The sequence below is a fragment of the Quercus suber genome, unplaced genomic scaffold, assembly GCF_002906115.3.
Source record: "Quercus suber isolate HL8 unplaced genomic scaffold, Cork oak 2.0 scaffold_76, whole genome shotgun sequence".
In the NCBI taxonomy this organism is placed as follows: domain Eukaryota; kingdom Viridiplantae; phylum Streptophyta; class Magnoliopsida; order Fagales; family Fagaceae; genus Quercus; species Quercus suber.
The window spans coordinates 959,315-984,186 of NW_027069541.1; the positions used below are offsets into that span (position 1 = coordinate 959,315).

The following is a 24,872-nucleotide window of genomic DNA, read 5'->3' on the forward strand; positions in this document are numbered from 1 at the left end:
TATGTTACCATGCAGTTCATCCTTTTAAAAATTGGGGAAAGGTAAGAGAATATATAACTAAACTAATCCAATGGAGACGTCAAGTAGGCGTCTTCTTATGTTTCCAATGAGACGTTGAATGTTCAAATTCCTCATTCCACCATCGTAACTATCAAATTCTTAACCCATTACCTGTGGTCACCCACATTATACAACCGTTTACCAGGTCTTCGTTATAGTATTCAACACACAGCACTAGTCCCGCATTTCCTAGAAGCATTAATCTTTTTGAATCATCAAGCCCACTATTCACAGTGCAATTGATGATTCATGACTCTTATGGTACGGTCAATACACTTTACACGTCAATGTTGAGTTGTCTTTTTCAGTAAAATAAGTCATAAGTGCGCATTAAAAATCTGACTTTGCACCATATTTTATCTGCTTGTAGCTGTCAAATAGAACTATCTTTAATTCTTTATGCCAGTCCAACTCAGTGGCTGCTCAGGTCAATTCTGCAATCTAAATAAAGCAAGATAACAGTCTTTGACGTTGCTTAAATAATCTACCAATTTGAGTGTAATGCATACTACTATACTAGCCTTTAATCTTATACCATTCTTTTTTGTTTTTTAATCATGTCCCAAAATACTTTTTGTCGTTGTAAACATATATTGAATAGATGCACATAATTTTTGCATTTTCACTAGTTTCCAACATTTCACATCCTTTCTCATGATCTCTCTTGTTTAGTACCAATGGCTGTTACTAGAATTCTGCTTTGGTCATTTTCATTCATTCTCTCCTTACTTTGCTCCAGCGCTCAGATACAGAACGGCACAACAAACCTGGGTTCTAGCATCACTGCGGGATCCGATTCTTCATGGAAATCACCCTCTGGTGATTTTTCTTTTGGGTTCTACCCTCTTGTCACCAATCAGTACCTTGTTGGTATTTGGTTTGATAAAATCTCAGAGAAAACTCTGGTTTGGTCAGCAAATCGTGACGATCCAGCTGGTAAAGGATCAACCATCAAGTTATTACTCAATGGCCAACTTGTACTCACACACACAAATGGGACTCAACTTTTCATATGCAATCACACGTCTACAAAATCAGCTTCAATGCAAGATGATGGCAATTTTGTATTGCGAAACTCTTCCTCTGGAATCATTTGGCAGAGTTTTGATTCCCCAACAGACACCATTTTATTAGGCCAAACTTTGGTGATGGGCCAGAAGCTGCACTCCAATGCCAATGGCACAGTTGACTACTCCACTGGTCAATATCAGTTGGAGATTCAGCAACTTGATGGGAATATTTTGTTATCTGCGTTTCGTTTTAGTGGTCCGGCCTACTGGTTCAGTTCTACTGATAACAATGGCAATGTAAGCCTAGTTTTCAGCAAGACCACAGCTTTCATGTATGCTATTTATGTAGAAAAAAATTCAATGGCATACAAAATGACAAGCAAAGTGCCCACTCCTATTGAAGATTACTACCACAAAGCAACTATCAATGACAAAGGAAATTTCCAGCAGTTAGTCTCTTCTAAAAGAAATGGAGCTAGCAAATGGGATGTTGTGTGGGAGGCTATTACTAAGCCTTGCACTGTGGATAATATTTGTGGGGTTTATGGCTTTTGCAGTACACCAGATGGTAAAATAGCCAATTGCACATGCTTGCCTGGTTATTCCCCTTTGGATCCAAACACTCCTTCCAAAGGGTGTTATCCAAATGTAGTGATGGATTTTTGTGCACCAAATTCTTCGGCTTCGAATTTCACCATTCAAACACTCAATGATGCTGATAACCCAAATCATGAATTTGCAGATTTAGCTAGAATTCAACAAACAGACGCGGATAACTGCAAGAAGGAAGTGATGGATGATTGTTTTTGTGTGGCTGCTGTTTTTAACAGCGGTAATAATGTTTGTTACAAGAAAAGAATGCCTTTGGTGAATAGCAGAAGCAACCCAACCACTAATAATATGGTGGTGTTTATAAAAGTTCCAGTGGAGAATCACGATTTCGACCCCAAAGATAAAAAGGAGTCCTCTTCCTGTGCTGTTCTGCTAGCAAGCTTTCTGTCATGTTCAATATTTGCAGTGCTATTTGTAGCCATTGCTATTTATCATCACCCTTTGGCTCAGCGTTATATGCGTGTTCAACTTCCGCCCCCTCCAAAAAGAAAGCCAGTGGAGCTAAACTTGAAGGCATATTCATTCCAAGATTTGCAAGAAGCAACAAATGGATTCCAGAATATGCTAGGCCAAGGAGCATTTGGTACTGTCTACAGTGGGGTTTTAACCTTAGAAGATGAAGCGGTTGAGGTTGCTGTTAAAAAGTTGGAGAAAGTGATTGAAAGAGGTGAAAAGGAATTCTTGACAGAAGTACAAGTAATTGGTTTGACACATCACAAGAATCTTGTGCGGTTGTTGGGTTATTGTAACGAGAAAAGTCACCGGCTTTTGGTTTATGAGCTAATGAAGAATGGGACTTTATCTAACTTCTTGTTTGGGGAAGGGAGAAGACCCAGCTGGGAAAGTAGAGNGGCCTTTGAACTAGGAGAGAACGAGGTGTATATAAAGGATGTATTATGAACAATGGCTGGGATTTAGCTAATATCTCCTTTGTTTTCCCTGAGAACATTTTGCAAGCTGTGAGAGCTACCCCTCTCAGGAGATATGCTTTGAGGGAGGATCATAGAAGTTGGATTTCTAGTTTAAATGGTGAGTTTGACCCGAGAAATGCTTATTTGTTGGCAATTGAAGAGAACCTTGAGGCACCGGATTTTCATGGCAAATGGATTTGGAAGCTTCAGATTTTGCCAAAAATTAAAATGTTCCTTTGGAAGTGCCTTCATTTGAGCCTACCTGTCAAAGCCATTCTGACTCATCGAGGTATTGGTGGTTTGGGTGGCTGTGATAGTTGCACAGAGAGGTGGAGAGCATTTCTCATGTACTGAGAGATTGCGACAGCAAAAACTTTTGGGAGCTCTCTAGCTGCCCTGACAGTCTCAAAACTTCATTCACTGATGATCTTGAGTCTTGGATTAAAAAGAATGCTTTAGATTCCTCTAAGGCACCTGGTAAGGATTATGTTTGGAGCAATATTTTCTGCTTGGTTTGTGGAACTTGTGCTTCAACGAATAGGTTGGCCTTCAACAGCAACCTATAAACCAAAATCTGGTTCAGGTGGTTGAAATGCAAACTCGTGAATTGTTGTATTGTTTTTGGAGCCTACCTTGGGTAAAGAGAGGCGGTGTGGTGGGTAAAATGGCGAAACAGAAGAGGGTTGGCTTAAACTTAATACTGATGGTGCTTTTGACATCTCAATGGAAGGCTGGTTGTGGTGGATTACTTCGAGACAGCTCGGGTCAATTGGTTGTGGGATTTGCAAAAACAATTAGTGTTAGCTCTAGTATTGCTGCGGAATTGTGGGCCTTACGGGAAGGATTGGGCTGTGTGTCGATAGGGGTTGTCTTGCTGTGGATATAGAGCTTGATGCAACGCAGCAATCTCTTAATTTCTAGCAATGTCATTTCTAATGGAGACTTGTCTGGTCTTGTTGATGATTGCAGGTGTTGTTGCTGCGTCTGCCTCAGGTTAAAGTGTCCATTGCTTCCGGAAGCATTTTTGTGCCGATGCCTTAGCTAATTGGGGCTGGCTTCTGCTGTGTTATCCCTGTTTTTGTTTCCCTCCCCCTGTGTTAATGCAGCTGCTGCATAATGATGTAATGGCGTTTTTCGCCCCAGACGTTGTAATGTTGCTGCTATTGGCAGTATTTCTTAGTCTATATTAATTCTTGTTTACAAAAAAAAAAAAAAAAAACAAACGACAAAAAAAAAAAAAAAAAAAAAAAAAAAAAAAAAACAAAACAAAACAAAACTTTGACTAGAACGACATTTGCTGGCAATTATATTAAATGCAAGAAGTGGTGGAGTCATGTTTTTTCTCCAATGGTGCGAACTCTGACTAGAAGGAAAAGAAAAGGGGATAAAATTACACTTTTGATCTTTAGGTTATTTTTATTTGATTTAATTAAATTTGATATTTTTCATTTTGGTCTACAGAGTTTATTCCATTTTCTTTTTTTGATGGAAAGACATTTCAAATCTCATTAATCAGAAATAGAACTGGGTACATCTTGAGGACATGCGGACTCAATGAGGCTTGGAGTTTCCTCCAACCAAACTTGACAGTCATCAATCTGATTCGCAAATTGCGCTAAAATATGGGCTGGCCTAATGCCATGCCTTTTTACATGAGAGAAACTAAAAAAACTAAAAGATTGAACAAAAGATAAAATACTAGAAATGACGGTCTCAATGGATGAGGGAGGATCGGATGTACCTAGTAGAGATCGGTAAAGAATCAACGAATCCGTCTCAAAAATCACTTCTCTGAAGCCCATTTCCCAAGCAAAGACTGTAGCTGCCTCCATAGTTTTTGCTTCAATCTCCAAAGTTGCCAGGGGTGCCGGAAATCTTCTGCTCATAGCTACCATCACTCTACCTTCAGAGTCGCTCACCAACACGCCCATCCCTGCTGCTTTCTGTACTGAGAACACAGCCCCATCTAGATTCAACTTGTATCTAGGATTCTCAGGAGGGTGCCACTTGATTGCTTCAGAGGTATTACTGGGATAATGCACAACATTTGTAGACCGATATTCCTCAACCAGTGCCATCGCATTTTGCACAAGTACATTACCCGGTTTTCTTGTGCCACCATGCCTGAGCACATTCCTATTTTTTTAGATTTCCCAACACACTGTCACAGTTTTTGCCAACAAATCAAATTTTGTGGGGACACGCCTAATAATCTGCCATATCACATCAATGAAACTCCACCCAACCCCGGGTTGGAAAGGAAGGGCTAGTTTGCTATGACTCCATACCTCAGCAGCCTTATCACAGAACCAAAACAGGTGGCTGTAGTTTTCTATTTCCTTACCACAACTTTCACATAGGTCATCAGCTATGATGTGTCTCCTTTTCAGATTTTCTTTGGTTGCTAGAATGCCTCGGCAAGCCTTCCAAGCAAAACTTCTGACTTTGTTTGGCGTGTTCATCCCCTAAATGGACCGCCATATTTGCTTCATCACTGATCCATCCGAGCACTCCCCCACACTACCCCTGTCAGGACCCTCCATTAGACTTTTGTAGGCGCTTCTTACTGTAAATTTACCATTTGGGTTGCTACCCCATATACAGCGATCCTGAGGCAGATGCAAGCTTAGGGGTATTCCAAGAACCAAATCTGCCTCCTTAGCCTTTAGCACCTGTCTGACCAGTTGCGCATTCCACTCCTTTTTCTCTAGGTCAATGAGGGCACTAACTCTAGCATCATATGGCAAGGTGTGGTCCGTGGGAGACAAGATTTTTTGTGAGGCTGGAGGAGGTAACCACTTGTCCGACCATAGGAGGATGCTCTCTCCGTTCCCAACACGCCATTTCATACCCTTCTGCACTACCTCCTGGGCTGACATAATGCTTCTCCAAGCAAAGGAGGGGTTTCGGCATAGTAAGGCCTGGGCAAAATTGCAATCCGGGAAATACTTTGCCTTAAAGACCCTATAGAACAGGGACTTAGGGTGATTTTGTAGGGACCTAAAAACTTTTAACAAAGCCGCCTACAAAAGTTTATTCCATTTTCAAAATGATAATTCTGTCCATCATTTTGAATTGTGATTAATCTACACTCGAAGATGAAAGTATAAGCCCCATGCACAACACTAGACACTCCCTACGCCATCTTTTGTCAAGTTGAATGTTGCACTGCATTGATCTAGGTCTAGAGATTCCTTGTTTGGATTTTTTTTTTTTATCACTCATCACTTCTCACTCAATTTTTATTACTCATCACTCATCACTTATCACTTAAAATACCCCATCACTCTACACGAACCTAGTTTGGCACCATCACTCAACTTATCATCAATCAATATTTTTTCACTATTTGTGGGACTCATGCCTGTAACTTGGTTAGAGCAAAATTGTTAGCCTACCCACCCATCAGTTTGTTATCTCACTCACAAATGCAACGAACCCACACAACTACCATCATCAACTCAGCCTCTGGCCTCCTATTGAGCATCCAAAAAAAAAAAGTAAAAAAAAAAAAAAAAAACCCAAAGAACAGATCAACGATCACCAAATATTGCCTCAAGCTCAACTAAAATACCAAAGAACNTTTGGTGGATTCAAGGAGATCTCCTTTATTATCTTGAGACAAAGGTGTTTGATTTCTTGTGGCTTTTCAATAGCGGCAACAATATTAGTTTCCTTTGTTTCTCTAAGATTATAATACACCCACGCTTTACTAAGAGGGTTTTGGATTTTGAGTTTCCATAACTTATAAATTAAAAATGGTGGGACCCATGGTTGAGAAGTCTGTTTGGATTTTCATAACACTGTTTTCCAGTTTTATTTTCCATCACTCAATTCTCTGATTTTTGAGTGATGAGTTATGGAAACTGAAAACACATTTTAACTGTTTTCAGTTTCCATAACTCTGTTTTCAATGGCATTTTCATAATTAAAACTACAACTGGGTCCCATGGTCAAAGCAATATACTGACTTTTCTCTCTCCTTCTGCCTCTCCTCTTCTTGAATGAAGACACGCTCTACCTCTCCCTCTCTCACTCACTCTCACTGATCAACTCTCTCACATTTCATCAGATCAACTCATTCTCGTTGACCCAAGCGCCGACTCAAGCCCATCGCCAATCGAGTTTTATTCCTTGCAATGACACAAAAACTCATCTAAATGAATGAGGTATGGAAGAGATTTCAAAAATTGAAATCTAAAAAGCTTCTCTCAGTTCCAACAATGGTGGAGATCTGGTGTTAGACACGACAATCATAGACTGGGTCCTGATCCTCTCTCCGTGGTCATGGTCTCATCAGATCACTCACTCTCACCCCTCTCTTTTTCTGCATGGAAGTGATTGTGGTGTGGGTCGTTGATTTGTTCTTTGGTATTTTAGTTGAGCTTGAAAAAAAAAAAAAAAAAAAAAGGAAAAAAAAGAAAGAAAGAAAGCATAATTGAGAAGATTGTAAAATCAAATCCTAAGAGTAAGATCTCTAGGAGGCGTCCCAAATGAGATATTATTTTGACTTTTAAAGTAAAAGTTATAATATAAATTACTATAAATAGCAAAAACAATTAATAGAGGATCTAAACAAAGGAATTTGCCAGAAATGGAGTGTTGGTTGTGGCCAAAAAGGCAACATGTTTTGATCCTTGCGATGATTGCCACTTGTTCACCAATTTTCACGCGATTCCAACAAGTTTGGTCGGAAAGGTGTCCTACTTTCGTCCTTCCCATTGTAACAGATGATTTATTTATTTGTTGGACTGTATGCTATATCACTCCACTTGCTATATCACCCCACCTTAAAACTAATTGGTGATGAGGAAGACACACTCAAGTATTTATGGTATTCAACATCACATACTACATGTTTGTTCTAAGAGCAGTCATAGGCAACTAAATTGTGCCCAACAATTCCCTCTTTACGGCAACGCTCCTACGACTCTAACTCTTGACCTTGGCTCTAATACCACTTGTTGGACAGTGACTTGTGCCGCTTGTCAAACCATAAATCAAGTGTTTTATGACATTCAACATTTTGCCCACCCGCAGCCTTGTTTTTAGTTTCATTATAGGGAGCTGAATTGTGATCACCAACATCAATTATTCAAAACAAATTAATGATTTAATAGTTATTATAATCAATTTCAATTTGAACAATATAATAATAAAATAATTACAATCTAATTTAAAAATATAGGATTTAAATAAGGGTAAAATTCATATTTGGTTCCTAACCTTTACACTAAATATCAATTTGGTCCTTAATAATTCAAATATGTCAATTTGGTCCCAAACCTTTTGGTGTTGTGTCAAAATAGTCCCTGTCGTTAAGTGCTAGATGGAAAATACTGACGTGGCTAAAAGTAAAATTAAAATATTATTTTTTATGCCCCGGCCACTTCCACATATGATTCCATGTGGCATTAATAAATAAAAAAAATCAACGATTTTCTAATTCACTGCCTCTTACTCTCTTTGTCTCTTTGATATAATTCAAACTCTCTCTCTCTCTCTCTCTCTCTTCTATGCTCAACCTCCATGACGGCATGACCGAAGCTCACTCTTTGAGTTCCTTCAATGCCACTGCTATTCTCTACTACTTGCCACCACCATCACGGTAGTGGTTGCCAAATCCAAACCCAAACCCTCTTTTGTAACCTTCCGCTCTCTCACTCTTACTCACTCTCTCTCATCAATCTACCAAGATCAAAGCTCTAAGCCTCTATCTGTCTTTGAACTATGCCTAAGGGGAATCTAAAGGAGATGGGTTTTCTGATTTTAGATGGTTATGTTTCGAGTGGATGAAGCCCTTTGCATTTGTGAGTACTGTTCATTTTTGCAAGCCATATAGATGGTATGATTTGATTTGGATTTTGGGTTGTTTTTCAGAATAGATTCATGGGTTTGAATGTTTCCAATTCTAAGTTGATTTGTAAATGGGTATCGACATGGGTAAGTGCTCTATGTGATCTGATTGAGATGTTTGTTTTGGTATAAAGGTTTAGGAATTTTCAGCTTAGCTTTGCAAATTAAAAACAAATTATTTTTGTGAAGGTCAAGGTATTTAACTTCTATTGTATTTCTATCTTCTAAAATTAAGTTTCCCAATACTATCCCTTGTTTCATTTTTCCATTTGACATTATAGAAATGAAGAGTTTATATATATATATATATATAAGGATACACATTACACACCTACAGCGTGAGAAGATTGTATTGTATCGACTTCTTTCATGGAGTTTGATCATTGGAGCTTTGAAGGAGCCAAGTTACATGGTATGAGACAAAGGAGCTCCATCAAAATAGATTTGGACTAAGAATGGGTATTTTTTGTATTTGCTTAGCCTTGAGATTTGGTCATGGAGGCAGAGCATAGAGAGAGTGATATATCAAAGACGGAGAGAGAGAGTTAGAGTGAGATAGAAAAAAAAACTTTTATTTAAAAAAAAAAATTAATTCCATGTGGTAACTTATGCGGAAATCTATATGGCATAAAATAAATATTTTAATTTTATCGTTAGCCACATCAACATTTTCCATCCAGCACTTAATGACAGAGACCATTTTGACACAATACCAAAATTTTAAGGACCAAATTAATATATTTGAAAGGTTAAGGACCAAATTGACATATAGTATAAAGTTTAAGGACCAAATATATAGTTTACCATTTAAATAATTAGAGGGCCACATCTAAAAAATGTATATTTTATATAAAGTTTTAAAATTATAATGGGACCTAATCTTTCAAAGATATTTCTTTAAAATTATAGACATATGGCAAAGAGTTATTGGCACACATGGATTAAATATTTTGTGATATGGCATCCTTACAAACTAATGAGGCATTTTAAAACAATAAAAAATAAATTCCAGCACGTATTTATGTTAAGAATTTATTAGGATTTAAATAAAAACTTAAAACACCAAAACTTTTAAAAGAAAAAGAAAACGAAAAAAAAAAAACAAAAAAAAAAAAAAAAAAAAACCCAAAGAACAGATTAGCGATCACCAAATATTGCCTCAAGCTCAACTAAAAAACCAAAGAACAGATCAGCGACCCACACCCACAATCACTATCACGGCAGAAAAACCCAGAAAAAAAAAAAGAACAGATCGGCGACCCACACCCACAATCACTTCCACGGCAGAAAAAGAGAGGGGTGAGAGTGAGGTGATCTGATGAGGACCATGACCACGGAGAGAGGGATCAGGACCCAGTCTCTGATCGTCGTGTCTAACGCCAGATCTTCCACCATTGTTGGAACTGAGAGAAGCTTCTTAGATTTCAATTTCTGAAATCTCTTCTATACCTTGTTTCGTTTAGATTGAGTTTTTGTGTCATTGCGAGGAATAAAACTAGATCGGCGATGGGGCTTGAGTTGGCGGCGTGGGTCGGTGAGAATGAGTTGATATGATGAAATGTGAGAGAGTTGATCAGTGAGAGTGAGGTGAGAGAGGGAGAGGCAGAGCGTGTCTTCATTCAAGGAAGAGGGAGAGGCAGAGGGAGAGAGAAAAGTCAGTATATTGCTTTGACCATGGGACCCAGTTGTAGTTTTAATTATGAAAATGTCATTGAAAATAGAGTTATGGAAACTAAAAACAGCTAAAATGTGTTTTTAGTTTCCATAACTCATCACTCAAAAATCAGAGAATTGAGTGATGGAAATAAAACTAGAAACAGAGTTATGAAAATCCAAACAAACTTCTCAGTCATAGGTCCCACCATTTTTGAGTTATGAGTTATGAAACTCAAAATCCAAACACCCCCTTAGTAAGCGTGTGGGATGCATTATAATCTTGGAGAAAACAAAGGAAACTTTTATTGTTGCTGCTAGTTGAAAAGCCACAAGAAATCAAACACCTTTGTCTCAAGATAATAAAGGAGATCTCCTTGAATCCACCAAAAAATAAAGGAAAATAAAGGAGTAAAGTCTCTGAAAAATTTTATTAACTTGAAAGTTGAAACCCCGGGTCTACAAAATGCATTCCTAATTTAGGCAGCTAGAAAACACCTAAAAGCTTAATTTGCTTTAGGCATGAAATAAAGCTAGAAAATAGGAAAAATTACCAAAAAAAAAAAAAAAAAAGAAAAAGAAAAAAAGAAAGCATAATTGAGAAGATCGTAAAATCAAATCCTAAGAGTAAGATCTCTAGGAGACGTCCCAAATGAGACATTATTTTGACTTTTAAAGTAAAAGTTATAATATAAATTATTATAAATAGCAAAAACAATTAATAGAGGATCTAAACAAAGGAATTTGCCCGAAATGGAGTGTTGATTGTGGCCAAAAAGGCAACATGTTTTGATCCTTGCGATGATTGCCACTTGTTCACCAATTTTCACGCGATTCCAACAAGTTTGGTCGGAAAGGTGTCCTACTTTCCTCCTTCCCATTGTAACAGATGATTTATTTATTTGTTGGACTGTATGCTATATCACTCCACTTGCTATATCATCCCACCTTAAAACTAATTGGTGATGAGGAAGACACACTCAAGTATTTATGGTATTCAACATCACATACTACATGTTTGCTCTAAGAGCAGTCATAGGCAACTAAATTGTGCCCAACAATTCCCTCTTTACGGCAACGCTCCTACGACACAAACTCTTGACCTTGGCTCTAATACCACTTGTTGGACAGTGACTTGTGCCGCTTGTCAAACCATAAATCAAGTGTTTTATGACATTCAACATTTTGCCCACCCGCAGTCTTGTTTTTAGTTTCATTATAGGGAGCTGAATTGTGATCACCAACATTAATTATTCAAAACAAATTAATGATTTAATAGTTATTATAATCAATTTCAATTCGAACAATATTATAATCAAATAATTACAATCTAATTTAAAAATATAGGATTTAAATAAGGGTAAACTTCATATTTGGTTCCTAACCTTTACACTAAATATCAATTTGGTCCTTAATATTTCAAATATGTCAATTTGGTCCCAAACCTTTTGGTGTTGTGTCAAAATAGTCCCTGTCGTTAAGTGCTAGATGGAAAATACTGACGTGGCTAAAAGTAAAATTAAAATATTATTTTTTATGCCCCGGCCACTTCCACATATGATTCCATGTGGCATTAATAAATAAAAAAATCAACGATTTTCTAATTCACCGCCTCTTACTCTCTTTGTCTCTTTGATATAATTCAGACTCTCTCTCTCTCTCTTCTATGCTCAACCTCCATGACGGCATGACCAAAGCTCACTCTTTGAGTTCCTTCAATGCCACTGCTATTCTTTGCTACTTGCCACCACCATCACGGTAGTGGTTGCCAAATCCAAACCCAAACCCTCTTTTAATTTGTAACCTTCCGCTCTCTCACTCTTACTCACTCTCTCTCATCAATCTACCAAGATCGAAGCTCTAAGCCTCTATCTGTCTTTGAACTATGCCTAAGGGGAATCTAAAGGAGATGGGTTTTCTGATTTTAGATGGTTATGTTTCGAGTGGATGAAGCCCTTTGCATTTGTGAGTACTGTTCATTTTTGCAAGCCATATAGATGGTATGATTTGATTTGGATTTTGGGTTGTTTTTCAAAATAGATTCATGGGTTTGAATGTTTCCAATTCTAAGTTGATTTGTAAATGGGTATCGACATGGGTAAGTGCTCTATGTGATCTGATTGAGATGTTTGTTTTGGTATAAAGGTTTAGGAATTTTCAGCTTAGCTTTGCAAATTAAAAACAAATTATTTTTGTGAAGGTCAGGGTATTTAACTTCTATTGTATTTCTATCTTCTAAAATTAAGTTTCCCAATACTATCCCTTGTTTCATTTTTCCATTCGACATTATAGAAATGAAGAGGTTTTTTTTTTTTTTTTTTTTTTTTTTTTAAATATATATATATATATATATATAAGGATACACATTACAGATCTACAGCGTGAGAAGATTGTATTGTATCGACTTCTTTCATGGAGTTCGATCATTGGAGCTTTGAAGGAGTCAAGTTACATGGTATGAGACAAAGGAGCTCCATCAAAATAGATTTGGACTAAGAATGGGTAATTTTTTGTATTTGCTTAGCGTTGAGATTCGGTCATGGAGGCAGAGCATAGAGAGAGTGATATATCAAAGACGGAGAGAGAGAGTTAGAGTGAGATAAAAAAAAAAAAAAATTTAATTCCATGTGGTAACTTATGTGGAAATCTATATGGCATAAAATAAATATTTTAATTTTATCGTTAGCCACATCAACATTTTCCATCCAGCACTTAACGACAGAGACTATTTTGACACTATACCAAAATTTTAAGGACCAAATTGATATATTTGAAAAGTTAAGGACCAAATTGACATATAGTATAAAGCTTAAGGACCAAATATATAGTTTACCCTTTAAATAATTAGAGGGCCACATCTAAAAAATGTATATTTTATATAAAGTTTTTGATGTCGCGGAAGCCTAAAGAGAAACACACACGATGCTCTCTTGATGGAACAGAAACTAAACTGTTAGTTTCTGGTAGTAAACCTCGAATCCACGAGGGGTTTCCCTGAATCCACAAGGAGATAAAACTGGAATCCACCAGAAGAAAATTTGACAAAAGTCTGTGTTTATTGATAATAGTCTGTTTTGCCTTTGACGGCTACAAAACATATAAATACTGAGCAAAAACGTTTAAAACCCTAATTCGCACTAATTAAGCGATTAGGTGACAAAATTACTGAATTTTACCAAAAATGGCAAAATTGAGTTAAACGTAGAATCGTAAACTACTGAGCTTAAGAGTCGTCCCAAAACAGACGGGACCTTCTTCTGACTTTTAAACTAAAAGTTATTAAGGAAAAACAAATATTACTATAAATAGCAAAAACATTGTTTTCGGGGCCCTAACGAAGGAATTTACCTAAAATTTGGCGACGTTCATGACCATGAATCTGGATCAGAACGCCGTTTCCCTTCAACCTACCAAATTTCATGCAATTCCAACACTGTTACCTCTGATGGCCCCTACTGACACCCTCCTTTAATCTTGCGTTGTAACTTCCTGCGCCCTTGCTGCTCCAAGAAGACATGTGCTGTCTGTTCTACATCAGTTTTAAAATTATGATGGGACCTAATCTTTCAAAGATATTTCTGTAAAATTTTAGACATATGGCAAAGAGTTATTGGCACACATGGATTAAATATTTTGTGATATGGCATCCTTACAAACTAATGAGGCATTTTAAAACAATAAAAAATAAATTCCAGGGCGTATTTATGTTAAGAATTTATTATGATTTAAAATAAAAACTTAAAACACCAAAACTTTTAAAAGAAAAAAAAGAAAAAAAAAAAAAAAACAGTTCAAGTTGTCCATCTCTAATGACGTTCAACCAAAACTTCCTAGATCTTTCATTCATTTTTTGATGTTTTGATGGTTTTTTTTTTTTTCCTTCTATTTTTTTGAGAAAAATACTAGATCTTCTTGTAGCGTGGACTGGTATGCAAGTGAGGGCAAATTTTTATGGACAAGGATGAAAGTCTTTGTAATTCGTAAAAGCCACTGTTTATTGGTTGCTAAGAAACCCACTACTTTGTTGTCATTGTCATCATCTCCTTCTTCTTTCTCCAGTGCTCTCCTTCTTTCTCAAGTGCTTGTCATCATTGCAAAAAAGGATGAACGTTTGGATGGATTGAAATGAAACTGATGAGGACATGGGTGGGTGGAGGTTAATGGAGAATAGAGCTTGAATCAGTGTCGACAGCGAAAGATTGGAGGAGATGAATAGTCGGCTTAAATTAGGGATTTTGATATTTTTGGTGTTTTGAATTTTTATTTTAAATCTTGATAAATTCTTACATTAAAATTTGACCTATTATATTTTTTATTTTATTTTAATCAATGTGTGCCAATAACTCTTTGTCATGTGTCCATAATTTTATAAATAAAATAATTTGGTCCAAGTTAGATATCACATCATCACTCTGTTAGGCCACATAGGACATAAACTAATGGACATAGACGGAAGGATGAAAATTAAAACGTTTTGTAAAGTTTAGGAACGAAAAATGAACTTTTGAAAGTTTAGGGACAAGAAAACAAACTTTTATGAAAGTTTAGGGATGAAAATGATATTTTACCCTAATAATAATTTAGAAAAATTGTGATTAGTGTAAAAAAACTTCACATGGTACTATCACTGACATCATGTTTATTTAACCATCTCTTAGTTTGACAATTATGAATAATGTTGTGGTATTTATGGTTTCATTGGACTTATACAAAAATATTTTTTTGTATGATTAACTTTTGGATCTTTAGGGTGTCATATATTGTTAGGCGTGAACAGAGGAAGGGGTTTTTTTTTTCTTCAATTTTTTTGAGAAAAATACTGGATCCTCTTGTAGCGTGGACTGGTGTGCAAGTGAGGGCAGATTTTTATGGATAAGGATGAAACTCTTTGTAATTCGTAAAAGCCACTGTTTATTGGTTGCTAAGAAACCCACTACTTTGTTGTCATTGTCATCATCTCCTTATTCTCTCTCTAGTGCTTGTCATCATTGCAAAAAAGGATGAACGTTTGGATGGATTGAAATGAAACTGATGAGGACATGAGTGGGTGGTGGTTACTAGAGAATAGAGCTTGAATCAGTGTCGACAGCAAGAGATTGGAGGAGATGAATAGTCGGCTTATAAACTAATGGACACATAAATAAAATAATTTGAATCAGTGTCCATAATTTTATAAATAAAATAATTTGGTCCAAGTCAGATATCACATTGTCACTCTATTAGGTCACATAGGACATAAACTAATGGACATAGACAGAAGGATGAAAATTAAAACGTTTTATAAAGTTTAAGGACGAAAAATGAATTTTTGAAAGTTCAAGGACAAAAAATAAACTTTTATGAAAGTTTGGGGACGAAAATAATATTTTACCCTAATAATAATTTAGACAAATTGTGATTAGTGTAAAAAAACTCCACATGGTACTAACATCATGTTTATTTAAGCATCTCTTAGTTTGACAATTATGAAAAATGTTGTGGTATTTATGGTTTCACCGGACTTATTGTAAAACTTTGCTAAAATAAACCAAAAGTTCCATGGAATTTTACTTATAGCTCCCTATAAAATGATTTCATCTTATGTGGATTCTCTCATCACTTAATAATGGCTCTAAGGATAATTGTTCCTTGTGTTCTAATTCTATTTTCAAATTTCTATGGCTTACATGGCCAGATATCTCCTAACATGAGCACAGGTCCTAACATCACTGCTGGATCCAATGATTCTTTGCTGTCCATCTCAGGTGATTTTGCATTTGGATTCTATGCTCTCCAAAACGGCCTCTACCTTGTTGGGGTTTGGTTTGATAGAATTCCAGAGAAAACACTAGTTTGGTCAGCCAACCGTGACAGCCCAGCAGAACAAGGATCAACAATCCAACTGACTAATGCCGGAGAGCTTGTATTCACATATGCTAATGGCAGAACTCTACAAATATATAGTGGAGCTGCTGCAAGTTTAGGCACCATGCAAAATGATGGTAACTTTGTCTTAAGAGATAACAGTTCAACAATCCTTTGGCAGAGCTTTGATTCGCCAACAAACACACTCTTACCAGGGCAAGTTCTAGTCCAAAGCCAAAAGCTCTATTCCAATGCAAAAGGGAGTTCAAATTCAAATTACTCAACCGGGGATTTCATGCTGGAAATGCAATTTGATGGAAACTTGGTGCTCTCTGCCTATCATTTTGCTGACCCAGGTTATTGGACCACACAAACCTTTGCAGCCAATGTGAGCCTAGTCTTTCATAACAGTGCTTCCTTGTACCTTGTCAAAGGTACTAAGGATGAAATTTACTCTATAACAAAGAACCTTTCAAGCCCAGTTGAAGACTACTATCATCGAGTAACAGTTGAAGATGGTGGCAATTTCCAACAATATATTTACCATAAAAGAAATGGCAGTGGATGGAAAAGGGTGTGGAGAGTCAATGATGACCCTTGCTTCGTGAATTCTGTATGCGGCATATATGCTATGTGCACTTCTCCAGATAATGAAACAGTGAGCTGTAGTTGCTTGCCGGGCTATCTGCAGGTAGATCCAAGAGATGTATCAAAAGGATGCTACCAGGAAAACATGGTGAATTATTGCGCAGACCCTTCAATGAGGAATTTTAGCACAATGGTAATATAAAATTTGGCAGAGCTTTGATTCGCCAACAAACACACTCTTACCAGGGCAAGTTCTAGTCCAAAGCCAAAAGCTCTATTCCAATGCAAAAGGGAGTTCAAATTCAAATTACTCAACCGGGGATTTCATGCTGGAAATGCAATTTGATGGAAACTTGGTGCTCTCTGCCTATCATTTTGCTGACCCAGGTTATTGGACCACACAAACCTTTGCAGCCAATGTGAGCCTAGTCTTTCATAACAGTGCTTCCTTGTACCTTGTCAAAGGTACTAAGGATGAAATTTACTCTATAACAAAGAACCTTTCAAGCCCAGTTGAAGACTACTATCATCGAGTAACAGTTGAAGATGGTGGCAATTTCCAACAATATATTTACCATAAAAGAAATGGCAGTGGATGGAAAAGGGTGTGGAGAGTCAATGATGACCCTTGCTTCGTGAATTCTGTATGCGGCATATATGCTATGTGCACTTCTCCAGATAATGAAACAGTGAGCTGTAGTTGCTTGCCGGGCTATCTGCAGGTAGATCCAAGAGATGTATCAAAAGGATGCTACCAGGAAAACATGGTGAATTATTGCGCAGACCCTTCAATGAGGAATTTTAGCACAATGGTAATATAAAGATTATTTCCATTATTTGGATTTATTTATTTATTTATTTATATAATAGTAATAGTGATGGATAGATACCCATTAAGAGTCTATTTTTAAACAGTTAATTGATATTTTTAAATGTCAACAAGAAAAAATTTGGAGGTCTATTTTTAAACTGTTAATTGATATTTTAAAATGTCAATAAGAAAAAATTTTGAGGCATCCCTAGACTAGTCTTTTGAAGAAACCTTTTTTCCATCCAAGGGTAAGTTGTAGGCTATAGACTAAAAGAAGTCCTAATACACTAATTTGCAATAAGTTTTTTCCCATAGGATTTGTTTGTATAATTCCTTAAGTGCAGTACAATAAATTTCTAAATTAAATTTAGACACATAATTGTATTGAATTTAATTGTTTTTGGAAAAAAAAATCACTGTTTGTGTTTAATTGTCAATATAACTAGTGTTTGAATTTAATCAAGTAACCAAAAATACTCCAGCTAAAAACACATAGTTTTGCCATTCTCTACAATTCAATATTGACAGAAGGTATGTTTTATTTTTCTTATGCTGTCTTCAATTTCTCACAGGTAATTGATGATGCTGATTTCCCACCTGATATTAACAATGGAGATTTGGGTCAAGTAAGAAACGTTGATGTGGAGGGATGCAAGAAGGCTGTTATGGATGACTATTATACCTTGGCTGCTTCCTGGATGAATTCAACATGTATCAAGAAGAGGATCCCTTTGTTAAATGCAAGAAAAAGTGCTTCCTCCAAAGGCAGAGTGGCATTTATCAAGGTGCCTAATAAGAAGAAGAGTGAGCCAAGTCCTCCAAGGAAAAGAAAGAAATTTGATACACGGCTTCTTTTGGTGATTGGCCTTATAATAAGTGCTGGTTTTGCTTTCTTGTTTGGAGCACTTGCCTTGTACTATCATCCAGCCCTTCGAAACGTATTGAAGAGATGGAAGTCATCAAATGCAAAGACCATTGGAATTAACTTTCGAGAATTCACATTGCAAGAGCTGCGTGAAGCAACAAATGGATTTAGTAAGATCCTTGGTCGTGGTGCTTCTGGAAGAGTTTACTGTGGTAGTCTAACTTCAGAGGATACCAAGATTGATATTGCTGTGAAGAAGCTAACAAAAGGCACTGAGAAAAGGGAGAAGGAATTTACAACAGAGCTGAAAATAATTGGTCGTACGCATCATAGGAATTTAGTAAGACTATTGGGATATTGCGCTGAGAACGATCAGAGATTTTTAGTTTATGAGCTAATGCCAAATGGAACATTGTCACATTTTCTGTTCAAGGAGGGGGAGAAACCAACTTGGCTTCAGAGAGCTGAATTGGCGCTTGAAATAGCTAGAGGCTTACATTACATGCATGAAGAATGTGAGGCTCAGATCATACATTGTGACATGAAGCCCGAGAATGTGCTACTTGATGTCAAATATAGTGCAAAGATAGCAGATTTTGGACTATCCAAGCTTTTGAATAAAGAGCAAACTAGAACTGACACCAATGTTAGAGGCACTATAGGATATATGGCACCAGAATGGCTTAAAAGGGGACCTGTTACTGCAAAGTGGATGTTTACAGTTTTGGTGTGATGTTACTAGAGATAATTTGCGGAAGAAGACACATAGAATCAAACCGGGTTGAGGAGGAGAGTGAAAAGGATGATCTACTACTTTCAAATTGGGTTCTAAGTTGTGTGATTTCTGGGAAGCTAGAGATGGTGGTGGGACATGAACCCGAAGCATTGAGCGATTTCAAGAGGTTTGAGCGAATGGCCTTGGTGGGATTATGGTGCATTAATCCAGATCCGATTCTCAGGCCCTCTATGAGGAAAGTGACACAAATGCTGGAAGGAGCAGTGGAAGTTGGGATACCACCGCAGGTTTATGATTATGTTTCAAACTATCGAAAGTATTAGTTTGTTGATTGTTGGCTTTCTCTTGTATTCTAGGTCCGGTTTATTATGAGCCAGCCTTGTACCCCTGTTTTTGTAGTATGAATAAATATGAGATAAGATGAGTGGGAATTTTAGTACCAATTTCAACCATCGCAAGCCTAATGGGCAAACTATTTTGTAGTGTTAAGTTCTTGTGTTATTTTTGTACTAGTGTGGTTTGTTTTTGAGTTAATTGAACTTATTCTGAATATCCCTCATCGTGACCAGGCTAGTGACTACCTCTTTTACCTTGCATAAACTCATTCAGTTTGAAAAGTTCTCAATGCAGTTTGAATGGGACATGGTTTACATTGATGCTTGGAAAATGTAACTTGGACATTAAATTAACTATCAGATTTTAAGGTCTGTATTTTTATAGTTACAGCTTTTAAAATTTGTATTTTTGGGATGAACAACAAATATTAGTAAGAATCCAAATCTTTTGTCTTATGCTAAATGCTCAATTTGATGCTCCACCAACCATTTTCTGACACAAGTCCCCTGCTCTCTCTCTCTCTCTCTCTCTCTCTCTCATGGAAGTCAATATATCATCCCTCTACTTTTAAGCTTAAGGTACTGTTTTAATATTTCATTACTAGTACTCCCTCGTATTAACTTGTACACAAAAAATAACCCCAATGGTATCTAAAGCTTCATCTTTTATTTGGAGTCATTATCTATTTTATGATTAATAGCATGTAACCCATACAAACATATGTACGCATTTAAAATTAAATACAATTTTTATTATAAAAATATAAATAATTAGTGAAATTATTTTTAAAAAATACCATGTAACACATGCATACATATAGATATATTTAAAATTAAACACAATTTTTATCATAAAAATATAAATAATTAGTCAAATTATTATTATTATTTTTTAAAATAAATGCAATTAGTCACATTAAAATTAATCTTTGTTGTATGGTGATTTTTATTGAGTATATATGATTGGTTTTTTAAAAAAAAATAAATTTTATAGTTTATTAATATATATTAGATTCTTAATATTTTGCACTCATTAACTTATTTGGCACAAATATTAAGAAAATTAAGTAAACATATGATACAAATTTAAGTAGATAATTATGGTGTGATTCCCACATAAATTTAAACACATAACACAAAATTGGATTCTAATTTCAAATTTTTATTGAACTTTCTCATAGATTTGCCTATTAATATATATATATATATATGGATTTAAATATTCAGTTCTGCATTAGCAACTTCATGATCATAAACTTGTTCAGTTATAACTCCTAGACTCTATAGGAATGTTTAGACAAGAGCTCAAGCTACTGGTATTTAGTGTGCAAGAATAGGATTTCAATTTATTCAAGCTATTTAGAGTTTAATAGTTTCATCTAATTGGAACTTAAGTTCGACAGATTGAGCTGTATATATGCATAATCATCTTATTAGCCCACCAGCCCACTTTGTGATTTTGGTTTTGCTCCTGCTTGGTCTACTTTATAAGTAAACCATAATGCACATTTTTCTAACACTTTAGAGCTACTCTTCTAAGATCTAAAAGATTTTGTGCCAACTGCTAGTGTTTATTCAAATACTATTTGAACTAGTAAATCTAAAGTTGATACTCTCTGGATATCAAGTGTAATGGATTCAAATTTTCAAGGGGATATTGAAGTCATTGATTGGAAGTTCACGTTGCAACGGATTGCTATCAAAGGTATCAATGGATTTGAGTAGAGAAAGAGAGAAGCGACTTGATGTAGAACAGACAGCACATGCCTTCCTGGAGCAGCAAAGGCGCAGGAAGTCACAACGCAAGATCAAATGAGGGTGCCAGTAGGGGCCATCAGAGGTAACAGTGTCAGAATTGCATGAAATTTGGCAAGTTGAAGGGAAACGGCGTTCTGATCCAGATTCATGACTGTTGCCATGAACGTCGCCAAATTTTTAGTTTAAAAGTCAGAATAAGGTCCCGTCTGTTTTGGGATGACCCTTAAGGTCAGTAGTTTATGATTCTGCATTTAACTCAATTTTGCCATTTTTGGTAAAATTCGGTAATTTTGTCACCTAATCGCTTAATTAATGCGAATTAGGGTTTTAAACGTTTTTGCTCAGTATTTATATGTTTTGTAACCGTCAGAGGAAAAATAGACTATTATAAAAAAACATAGACATTTTGTCAATTTTCTCTTCTGGTGAATTCCAGTTTTATTTCCTTGTGGATTCAGGGAAACCCTTCGTAGATTCGAGGTTTACTACCAGAAACTAACAATTTAGTTTCTGTTTCATCAAGAGAGCATCGTGTGTGCTTCTCTTCAGGCTTCCGCGACATTAGTTGGTATCAGAGCCTTGATTTGCCCTAGTCTGATGGCTAACTGGCGAGACGATGACCACCATAACAATGACGGCGGTGACGACGTCAATAACCCAGTCCTCACTAGGGCTGAGTTCCTTGATTTTCGTGATGAAAATCAACAATTTCGTGATTCAACCCAACAGACTCTGGACCAGATTCAAGCAGCACTTGCCACCTTGCTTAACCGAAACCCTAATCGCAATGATGAAGAGCGATGTGATAACCGAGTGCGTGGCCCTCCCCATCGTGGTCCAAACCGAAACAGGCAGCAAGACTACAACGAAGAAGACAGTGAAGATGAGGAGTATGTAGAGAGAGTCTTTGGGAATCATCGTGGTCCCGTGAGGGATAATGGTCAAGATTATCAGGAGTAGAAGGACTATCAGATGAAAATAGAGTTACCATCCTTTAATGGTAATGTCTCCATTGAAGAGTATCTGGAATGGGTCAGTGAGGTGGAAAAGTTTTTCGACTATATGGGTACAGCAGAAGACAAACAGGTGTGTTTGGTGGCCTACAAATTGAAGGGAGGAGCATCTGCCTGGTGGGATCGTGTTCAATTAAACCGTACCCATGAACGAAAGCTTCCAATACAGTCATGGAGGAGGATGAAAAGATTAATGGCAGATCGGTTCTTACCACTCGATTACCAGCAGAAGTTGTTCAGACAGTACCAGGATTGCAGGCAGGGTACTCGGACAGTTAATGAGTACATGGAGGAATTTGACAAGTTGGCGAATCGCAATGATTTGGAGGAAACTGAAGATCAACAAATATCCAGATTTGTACACGGGTTACGAGTTTCTATCCGAGATCAGGTATCCTTACAAACCCTATATACTTTGAATGAGGCTGTAACCTTATCAAAGAAAATAGAATTTCAGCATCTCAGGACAGGTTCGAAGTTTTCCAACCGCAGTTCGGAGTCCTCTAGTTCCATTGCCAACAAAGGTAAACAGCCCATGTTTACACCACGGTCACAACCCGTGGTTAGGGAGAATAGTGGTGTCAACCAATCCACAGTGGCAGTAGCAGGTTCCATAGCCCAGCCAATAGTGAATGCCAACCCCTATACGAGGCCAACTGGGAATAAGTGCTACAGGTGCAGAGAACCAGGACATCGGTCTAGTACTTGCCCTAAGCGAGCCGCAGTGAATCTGGTAGTGGCAGAAGAGGGTGAGGTAGAAGGTGAACAAGAGAGTGAAGAGGTATATAATGATGCGGATCCGTATGCCTATGATCCCAATGAGTTCTAAGAGGATGAAGAAGGCGTGCCATTAGGGCAGTCTTTGGTGATTTAGAGGTTGTTACTTACACCAAGGGTGGAATTCGGTGACTAGTGGAATGAGATATTCCAAGCACAATGCACCATCAATAAAAGGGTCTGTGATTTGATCATAGACAGTGGCAGTGTAGAGAACATTGCGTCGAAGAGGTTGGTTACCAAGCTAGGGCTGAAAACAGAAAAGCATCCCTCTCCGTACAAGATAGGTTGGATCAAGAAAGGTACGGAAACTCTTGTTACTCAACAATGTCGTGTTACTTTTTCTATGGGTAAATATTATGTAGATGAAGTAGTTTGTGATGTTGTTGAAATGGATGCATGTCATTTAATATTTGGTAGACCTTGGCAGTATGATGTAGATGCTACTCATAAGTGTAAGGATAATGTGTATGTGTTTTTTAAGAATGGCAGAAAAGTTGTCCTTGGTCCTATTAAGGAAGGCAGTAGACCCAAAACTTCTAAAGTGGAGGGGAAGCCAGCACTCCTTATAGTGAACAATGAAGATGAGTTTGACAGGGATTGTAAGGAGTTGAAACAGGTATATGTTGTAGTAGTGATAGATGGTGAGCCAAAGAAGGTTGCTAAGATACCTGAGGCGATTCAGCCATTGATCAAGGAGTTTGAAGAGCTTTTTCCAGAAGAGTTGCCTGCAGGTTTACCACCGATGCGTGACATCCAGCATTGCATTGATTTAGCTCCTAGAGCTAGTCTACCAAATCTGCCACATTACAGGATGAATCCTCAAGAGGGTCAGATTCTACAGGGGCAAGTGGATGAGCTCTTGAGCAAGGGGCAGATCAGGGAGAGTATGAGTCCATGTGCAATACCGGCATTGTTAACACCAAAGAAGGATGGGAGCTGGCGTATGTGTGTGGATAGTCAAGCCATCAACAAGATCACAGTCAGGTATCGATTTCCTATTCCACGACTAGATGACATGTTTGATATGCTGAGTGGGTCCAAGTGTTACACTAAGCTGGATCTCAAGAGTGGGTATCACCAGATTCGGATCCGACCTGGAGATGAGTGGAAGATGGCTTTTAAGACAAAGGAGGGGTTGTATGAGTGGATGATAATGCCTTTCGGATTATCCAATGCTCCCAGCACTTTCATAAGACTTATGAATCAGGTATTGAAACCATTTATTGGAAAGTTTGTGGTAGTTTATTTTGACGATATCCTGATTTACAATAAGACAAAAGCAGCCCACTATAATCATGTGTGAGAAGTATTAGTGGTGTTGCAGGCCAATGAGTTGTATATCAACTTGAAGAAGTGCAGCTTCTTAACTGATAAGTTGCTGTTCTTAGGGTATGTGGTCAGTGTAGATGGGATTCATGTTGACGAGGATAAGGTTCGTGCAATCAGAGAGTGGCCAACTCCAAAGACAGTGAGTGATGTGCGAAGCTTCCATGGGCTAGCAACCTTCTATCAGCGGTTCGTTCGAGATTTCAGTAGCATAGTAGCCCCTATCACTGAGTGTCTGAAGAAAGGGAAGTTCTCATGGGGAAAAGAGGCAGAACAAAGCTTTGCCTTAATAAAGGAAAAGTTGAGCACCGCCCCAGTTTTGGCATTGCCTAACTTCGATAAGGTGTTTCAGGTGGAGTGTGATGCATCTGTGGTCGGGATAGGCGCTGTTCTTTCACAAGACAACAGACCAGTAGCATTCTTCAGTGAGAAAGTTTGTGAAGCTCGAAGTAAATGGTCAGCCTATGAACTGGAGTTCTTTGCTGTAGTATGGACTCTTTAGAATTGGGAGCACTACCTGATTCAGAGGGAGTTTGTATTATACACGGATCATCAGGCATTAAAGCACATCAACAGTCAAGTTAGCATTAACAGGATGCATGCTCGGTGGGTAGCTTATATACAGCGCTTTCATTTCACTCTAAAGCATAAGTCTGGTGTAACCAATAAGGTGGCTGATGCACTCAGCAGGCGAGCATCATTGTTGACCACCCT

General features: G+C 37.4%; 4 protein-coding genes across 4 annotated transcripts; 3 read left to right on the top strand and 1 right to left on the bottom strand.

Moving 5' to 3' along the window:
- The first annotated feature begins 737 nt into the window (after positions 1-737).
- On the top strand, positions 738-2,582 carry LOC136067532 (G-type lectin S-receptor-like serine/threonine-protein kinase LECRK4). Its single transcript, XM_065773556.1, has one exon. The coding sequence runs from the start codon at positions 738-740 to the stop codon at positions 2,580-2,582; it is 1,845 nt and encodes a 614-aa protein (XP_065629628.1).
- Positions 2,583-4,101: 1,519 nt separating this feature from the next.
- LOC112036432 (uncharacterized) lies at positions 4,102-4,671 on the bottom strand. Its single transcript, XM_024069226.1, has one exon. It carries the CDS (start codon positions 4,669-4,671, stop codon positions 4,102-4,104), a length of 570 nt encoding a protein of 189 aa, XP_023924994.1.
- Positions 4,672-15,678: 11,007 nt separating this feature from the next.
- Positions 15,679-19,398, top strand: LOC112036427 (G-type lectin S-receptor-like serine/threonine-protein kinase LECRK1). Its single transcript, XM_065773519.1, is given in 3 exon segments — positions 15,679-16,727; positions 17,918-18,911; positions 18,914-19,398. Coding segments are annotated over 3 exon segments (2,370 nt in total). The 5' UTR covers positions 15,679-15,707; the 3' UTR covers positions 19,270-19,398.
- Positions 19,399-22,011: 2,613 nt separating this feature from the next.
- LOC136067533 (uncharacterized) lies at positions 22,012-24,660 on the top strand. Its single transcript, XM_065773557.1, has 3 exons — positions 22,012-22,833; positions 22,966-24,039; positions 24,157-24,660. Exons 1-3 carry the CDS (start codon positions 22,012-22,014, stop codon positions 24,658-24,660), a joined length of 2,400 nt encoding a protein of 799 aa, XP_065629629.1.
- The last annotated feature ends 212 nt before the right edge of the window (positions 24,661-24,872 follow it).